This window comes from Chelonoidis abingdonii, chromosome 6, assembly GCF_003597395.2.
Source record: "Chelonoidis abingdonii isolate Lonesome George chromosome 6, CheloAbing_2.0, whole genome shotgun sequence".
Classification (NCBI taxonomy): Eukaryota; Metazoa; Chordata; order Testudines; family Testudinidae; genus Chelonoidis; species Chelonoidis abingdonii.
Window position 1 is genome coordinate 36,716,606 of NC_133774.1, and position 8,165 is coordinate 36,724,770.

An 8,165-nucleotide genomic window follows, 5' to 3' on the forward strand; every position below is an offset into this window, starting at 1 on the left:
GTTGCTAGGGGAAAATTCTTCCGACGAACGTGCACGTGGCGCGCGCACACCTACTTGGAATGAATATGAGCAAGCACTCGAAGAAGAACTACATTAACTATACAACATGTACTATTTACAAGTTCAGCTGAAGACTTGCAGATTCAAGGAAAGGGAGCTCCAACAACTGTCATGGGAGGCTGCGGGTGGCTCTGCTCTTAATGCCTGCATGCAGTGCGTGAGGCACCAGATGATGCTCATGCCTCCTCGATGGATACCGCTAAAGAGAAAAACTGACAACCCTGCACTGGAACAGGCACACTGACAGTGGAATTGACATGTGCAATCACTCAATGTGGCATTTTCTGTTGACTCACATTAATTCCCTTCTTTTGAAGGGAACACTTCATGACTCTCACAACTGTGAGCCTAAAATAACTAAGATCTCTACTAAAGAGAAAGTAATGTACGAACAGTCTGGGGCTGAAATGCAGAAACAATGTAAGAATTACCACAACCGGCACAGGATTTATTGATTATATATTCTATCGCAGGCTTCAGGTACTAAAGGGAATGAGTTACAAACTCACTTTTTTAAATCTGTTTAGTTATTCAGTATGCAAATTAAGCATAAATTAATACATCACTAGTCTAAGAATTACAAATTTAAAGTTGCTACTTAGCCCTTGGTGTCCATGAATGACACCAGATAAATTATCCTACTGAAGAGGTGTACTGGGAGTCTAGGGTATTGCTCTCAATTTTCCTGAAGAGGATGCAGTGGTTATGAGTGAGCCAGCCTGCCTGAGAACCATTATGTCACATCTAGTGACTCAGTCTGCAGCTTCACCTTCCCTTGCAGGAAGCATGTGGACAAAGTAGAGAGCAAAGCACTCAGAGGTGCTGCACTAGTGCAACCAACTAAGCAAGACAACATCCCTGCATTAGAGGCTGTATTCCAGTGAAATACAGAAAACACAAAATTCGTGTCTGCAAGGGAGGAAGGTGGGAGAACAGGGTCAGAGTGTAAACAGGAGGACAAAGGAAAGAACAACAGGTGAGGAACCAAGCAGACATGGAAACAGAAAATTACAGTATGAGACAAAAAATAGAAGAAATAATCTAATCAATAACAGCATCTGTTATCCATCAGATAGAAGATGGTGGTGCAAAAAGCAAAAAAAAAAAAAAAAAAAAAAAAAAAAAAAAAAAAAATTATAAATGGGAAAGACCACCATACCTTCTGGGATAAAAGCACTTTCAGACTGCACCTTTTAAGAGGTATAATTCAGAGAAGTAAGTGCTTCCAAAAACTAATTCTCAATCTCTCCTTTATTTCACTCTTAGATGAGTAATTTAAGGTGAGGAATTCTATATGTATGAATGTTTTACCTAGAATGTTACATGTTAAAGAAAACTGTGATAACTGGCAGTTTTAAGAAACATCTATTTTTCCAGTTTATTAACTCTTGTGCATTTGACAGCACTGTGTCTACTCTGATCCACTGCTTCCCCTGTATAGTCAATTTCTGCCTTTTGCTTTGCTCTTCCCACAGCAACAAGGGAGAGAACACAGGAAAATGTGACCACAGAGCTTCAGGTGCAGTACCTTGAACTAATTTTTTTTTTTTTTTTTTTTTTTTTTGAGATCAGCTGGCTAAAAGGACATCAATGCCAGTAGCCATAATTGAGTGAGAACTGTCTCTTTGGGTTATTTGTTTCTACAAATAGCTAGCACAATGGTGCCCTAATTTCTCATTGGGATCACCAGGCACTACTGCAACATCATCATTAGCAACAGCTAGCTGCTCTAATAAGTCCATGACCTGTCCAACATTTTCATTTAGTCTTACCTCCAAGAGAGCAAACGCTCATGGAAATATATAAAGCATTCATCACCCAGCTCCATTGAGAAGACATTTTGTACATAGTTCCTGTAAAAAACAAAGATTTTATGTAGTTTCCATTTACTGCATTTGTGTAACCACCAGCTTCCCTTTATTACCGCAACCTTTGATACCCTGCAGAAAGTCAGGATGGGAGATGGAAAAGAACACACCTTTTTTCCAATCACTGCAGGAAAAACAGCAAGCTACATGATATAAATAGTCCGGCATGGAATTAAAACTGTGCATCTGTGTACTGAACTCAAGCCTGTACACTCAAACTTCTATTCCATACGTGGCAAAGTATACAAGAGAAGTATTTCATTCTTTAGGAAAGCTGTCAGGTTTCTAGACTTCTGTCCGTCTCTAGGTCTTTCTTTTTTGAGCCTGAAATTTTGGGATCATTAAAACAAAACCCTAAGGATTAGACTAAGGTTACCAGAGTTATTTCACTTTTAAAGTAAATGACATTTAAAACCTGTTTTTCAGAGGTGAATACTCCTCTACAAAACCAAACACCTCCCTTTCATGATTAGAATTTAAATTTATCTTTTCATGTTCAGGGCACAAACCTCATATCCGAAGAAGTGGGCTGTAGCCCACGAAAGCTTATGCTCAAATAAATCTGTTAGTCTCTATGGTGCCACAAATACTCCTGTTCTTTTTGCGGATACAGACTAACACAGCTTCTACTCCGAGACCTCTCATATTTAGTGACTCTCTAACAGTTTGCTAATTTTCACTGCTAAGTGTTCACAGAAGAGAAATACACTACAAATTGCTTAATAATCTTAGTATCTAACAATCATTTTATAGCCTTTGCATAGACTCATTTTACATTCCTCTAAGTCTGAAAGTTCTAACCTCTCATGCTCTTCCCTGCTTCTAACCTGCAGTTCCAGATCCAGATTTGGAGACATGGAAGCATTCCACAGAATGCCTTCCCCTTCATATAGATGGACTGGGTGGAGCTAGCAGGCCTATTCTGGATTTCTTATTCTGTAATGCAAATTCTTAAATTCCATGCTGCTTTAACTCAATGGCCACTCATCTTTGCAATCTATAAATAGACCGCATATTCAAACAATTGTAGTATGGGAGTGTACAGCAATGAATTTACTGTAGTGTTTACCACAAACTAGGATTGTTACAGTGACTGAAAATACAAGGTATTCTACAAGAGTACATTTTATTTCTGAAAGGGACCAATGAACTACATAACGAGCCTCTGTTTACAGTTGTTCCAGAAAACAATGAACATGAGGGAAAAAAATAGGTGGAAATATTAGCCTTAAAAGAGTAAACTCAAAATTAGAGGATGGTATGGAAGGAATAGCTCAGGAGACTGGCAATGCAATAGGTAAACTTTCATAACCACATCACTATCACCCTCCCGACATTTCACACTCAGGGCTTGGCTACACTTGCAAGTTGCAGCGCTGGCGAGGGGGTTACAGCGCTGCAACTTACTCGGTGTCCACACTTATAAAGCTCGACCAGCGCTGCAACTCCCTGTCTGCAGCGCTGGCTGTACTCCTGGTCTGCTACAGGTGTAGTGAATCCAGCGCTGGTGATGCAGCGCTGGTGGTTCACTTCTGGTGCGTGCAAGTCTTGGGACACATGTACTATCAGTAGTGCCCAGGAAGCTTTTAGGATGAAGGAAAGATAGCGCACTTTGTTCATAGGCTCGATTTCTGCGTCGAACAGCTCCCGCTCGCCCAAATCTCTGCAGGCCCGCAACAGGACACGAGCCTTGTAGAGCTGCCCTGTCATTGGAGACGCAGTTGGCTATGCAGTCTGGAAGCTGGCAACTCCAGGACAGCTTACCGATCGGTCGGCAAACCATTTGGAGTGGGAGAAGTCGAACTCTTGGAATAGTGGTGATTGCAAGTTTGCGGGCCATTAACACATCGCTGCTTAAGAAGAACGTGACTCTGGAGAATGTGCAGGACATTCTGGGTATGGCTCTTTGCCAAATGGAGCAGTTGTCCCTAACTGCTGAGGGGCAATATTTAGATGGGACCGTCAATTACTTGATTCAACTATTCTGGCAACCATCCCCACCTTGGCATTTCGAGTACGTTGACCGCAACGGAGAATGGGTGTGATATCCTCTAACTAGGATTCTCACCGGCAGCTTGTGTGGATACACCGTTGTCGGGCAGCGTTTCAGGACCAAGTTACGAGGTCGCGGAGATAGCCTGTAGGGGTTATGGAAAAGGTGCATATGCAGCCGCATCTTATTCTGGAAAAAATCCTAAGTGGCTACAATCGATTAAGGAGAAAAGACACAGCTGTGATCGGACAACAAGCAGGACGTTTTTTTCACCAAAGACAGAAGATTCACAGTGGAATTCCATCAACTATGGCCATTGTTCGAATGTAATCGCTCTGGAGGAGAACCAACCGTTACCTAGTTAATGCCTTGGCGTCATGAAACCGTATTACAGAGGAAGTCGTTGACAGAACAAGACCGGTTCAACTACAGGCCTGATGCACACATAGGTCACAACCATCAGACTGTTGGTTAGATGGGCTGTTTGGGCCGTATAGAGACAACGTATGGGAGGAGATGGGAGCTGTCTCTCTAACGAGGTAATAGGCCTTGTCAGACCTGCTTGGATGAGAAACTCAGCTACTCAAGAGACACATCGCTACAATGGCTTTCACACTCAATACATGAGCAGGCGATTTAAACGGCATGGGCATATGGTCTCTCCCATATATTTGTGAAGAGGAAGGGTGAACCTCTCAGAGGCGAGGATTGGACCATTTTCGAGGTTCTTCAACGCCTGCTGAGAGCTTGATCCTTTGCTCACAGCACCTAGAGAGCAGGTGATTGATCTGCCATTGTAGAATCCTAGTGTTTTGTTACTTGTGAGATATTAGGTACCCTAGACAACTACGTGCTTCAGACGTATTTAGGGGATGGACCTCTGCAAAGGAGAGCACAATTTTCACGGGACTGATGATAGCCATACTGCAAGTTGTCAATTTTCTTGGTGGCTCCTAATCGCAACAGGTTGGTGAGAAGTGTAGGGTTTTGGCTCAACAGTTGGATCTGCCAATTTGAATTTTTGGCAAACGTGTCCCTAATGTTATGCTTCCCTCAACTTGTTAATATTGGTAAACAAGTGCGCCCTTATAGATTACATCCTTTCTCTTTGTAATCTAATTAAAAAACATTGATCCTTTCAGTGTAATAAAGTGAACAGAAGACAAATCCTTGTAATAAAGAAATTACCAGTTTTACACAACAGCGACAAGGAGAGGATTAGGGTTGATTGAGACGGTGTTATAGGTTCGAGACCCTAAGGGGTGGTGTTTGAACATAATTCAGTTTGTCCTCTTTCCTTGACGTAGGCTTGGTTCTCAATGCCGTCGCTGTCACTTCAGCATTATATGTATTGGTGATGAGGATTAGTGAGTGCATAGGGTTAAGGTCGTGTTCTTCGGGTTCATGGTGTAGATGACAGTTTATGTGGTGTCTTTGGGCAAAAGGCTAGCATTTGGTTTTGGTGGTTAGAACACTCATACTCCCCCCCCCCCCTCCCCCCTCCCCCCCCCCCCCCCCCCCCCCTCCCCCCCCCCCCCCCCCCCCCCCTCCCCCCCCCCCCCGCCCCTCCCCCCTCGCCACCCCCCCTCCTCTCCCCCTCTCCTCACACACCCTCCCCCCTCCCTCCCTCCCCCCTCCCCTTCCCCAGCGCTCCCCCCCCCCCCCCCCCCCCCATCCCCCCCCCATCCCCCCCTGTTTTAAATCTGGATTGTCAGAGCAAACCCGATTCTACTTCCCCCAGACTCATGGCGATGCTGCAGTAAGAACATGAGGTGTTTTTTGAGTAAACGGTGGTAAAGGCAACCAAGGTTGCGACTTATGCGTGTTGCAAAGGCAATGGCAGTTGGGAGGAAGGCACCAGGTAGTTCTTTTGCTGCTAGCATTTGACTAGCATAGATCTGTTGTTGGCGTCGCCAGGATGCTATAGCAGCCTATTTGTGCTTGTTCTCTTAGGTAGCCAATTCCTTTTCCTCTTGGTTAGCCTTTCCTTTCTCATTTGTGCAGCCTGTTCCTTGTTCCCTATAGCTTTTCCTGTCCTCCAGTTCTTGGGACTTTTTATTTATTCTGAGTTGATACAGTCAGTTAAACTGCGTGGTGTTTGCACCATGTGCTTACTGTTACCTTTTAATCCTCCTTCTTGCTTGGTTACTTCTTGGCTCATTCATTAAAGTTCGGCTAAGTTTTGTTACTCAGAAGTCTGCGAATCTTGCATGGACGCCTCCGTCAGGATCCATAGATGTGTCACTTTGAAACAAAACACAGAGAGATTAACACTTTTACATACAGGCCTGTATTGTTTTTTAAGCTATTTTGGTCAGGATCATCTTTACAGCATCTGCAGGAGCAGTCAAGCACAGATGATGGCCGCCGACTCTGGCTCATGCAGTTAGGGCAAATTTTTAGGTGACGTTAGTAAGCCTTATTACCTCCGTAACACTGTTCCGTGGTCATAACGACAACACTGTGGGATCAAAGGTGGCTCCAACGCCGCCATGCACTTTCGTTGCATCCTGGATCGACATGGATAGCCCAAGCAATAAACTATGCAAGATGTCATCGATAAATAGCAGCGTGAATCCCGTGACACCACATCTGCCCACAGCAGGTTACTCCCTCAGAGCCTATCGTTGCCACGCGGCTTACCATTTGTGGGGAGAAGGAGTGGGTATTCTTAGTGCTGAAACAGAGCTCCTGCGGATGCAATGGAGAAAGCCAAACAGCAGCTGGAGACGATGAGGGGACATGATAGACATCTCTCTCAATCATTTTAAATCCCCTGCATTACCCACCGCCGCTGAAATTTGTCAAGTCTACCCCCGATAATTAACTCGCCTACGCTCTTCCGTTGGTTCAAGCTGGAGAGCGGGAGGTCTTTTACAGCTATGTTGGGATTCGACGCATTGGTAGCAGCTCGCGTTACGCGAGCTTTCGATCTGTGTGCGCAATTGCCGCTCTTCCCCACCCCCTTCTACCGCGCACAATGGCAGTGGTGTGCAGTATGGCTTGCTGCTGGGACAATAACCACTGTGTGGCTTCGTCCCCTTGAATAACTTGCGCCAAGCAGTGCATGTGCACACGCTTCTGGCTCAGATTAAATACTTATATTGACATACTGAATTACACGAGGCTCGTCTACCTCGCAGTGGTTGATAGGAGTAAGGTTTATTACTAGAATCACACAATCGAATGGTCTATTTTGTCCCAACACCTTTACTCATTCTAGGTACTGGTGCCGCGACAGCTCATAGTCTCGCTCGCGTCCTCTCCTACTCTCCCAAAAAGCGATTTTCCATCGGGCTATAATAAAAAGCTTTTCCTTTACTGGGCAACAGCTCCTGCTGCTGGGATCCTCGACTACACGTCCCAGTGGCTGCGACTTCGGCTTAGCATTTCTTTTCACTGTGTGTATTTGCGATAATTAGCCTCCTGATAACTTAATCTGGACGATGGAAACGATACACTGGGATTATCAATAGTCTCCTAAATACCTCGTATCTGAGACCCCTCCCTCTCAGTTCCTCTACACCGCTCCCCTCGCTTCTCCCGGCTCTGAAGACTGATCCAGATGATGCCCGGATTGGCGTGGGGTTACATCCAAGTATCGCATCCAGACTCCCTTGTGTATAAAATGGCAGTCGTGCGGGGGAGCAACCTGGGACGCGGCGGTTGTTCCCTTGTAGCTTTAGCAAGTTAGAGCCCCCGCCTCCTTTACCCTTAAGTAACTACCGTGCCAGTGCACCGCGTCCCAGTCCATAGCGCCTGATTTGCATTGACTTTGTATCTGGTCCGTAGGTATCACAGTTTCTACGGCGGAGCGCAGCGCCGTTTGCATCGCTCCTCACCCCAACACTGAATGAAAGGATTCCTGCAGTCCTCTAGCAGTGCCTCCGTGTGGGGGCTCGTTTGGAGCATGGAGGCCATGTCACTGCAATGATGTATTGATTGCAACTCCACGCTCGATTATAGCTTCGCAATCACCTGCCTGAATACAGGTGACTGAACAGAAAGGGATTTAAAATTCCCGGGGTTTGGCATATTAATAGGGCGGCTCACCTTGACGCCTTCCCACAAGTCCGATTGCCGTCTTCTTCCTACCGTGGCATGCTGCGTAAACAATAGGTCCAGCGTATGAGGCTTACAACTATAGGGATACACTAGAGCTAGATGGTCGGTATACCTCCTAATGTATCCGTGGAGGCCAGATTTACATGCGCTGGTTGAGTGTACTCAATTTCCCTGTATGC

At 45.3% G+C, this 8,165-nt stretch overlaps 1 protein-coding gene across 3 annotated transcripts in view; it reads right to left on the bottom strand.

The window, feature by feature from the left end:
- Positions 1 to 8,165, bottom strand: part of IL6ST (interleukin 6 cytokine family signal transducer) — a 69,844-nt gene that overhangs the window by 51,343 nt on the left and 10,336 nt on the right. For all 3 annotated transcript variants that reach the window (XM_075066949.1, XM_075066950.1, XM_075066951.1), the window contains exon 2: positions 1,833 to 1,913. In XM_075066949.1, the coding sequence (XP_074923050.1) occupies positions 1,833 to 1,913 (81 nt within the window). The remainder of the gene's footprint in view (positions 1 to 1,832; positions 1,914 to 8,165) is intronic.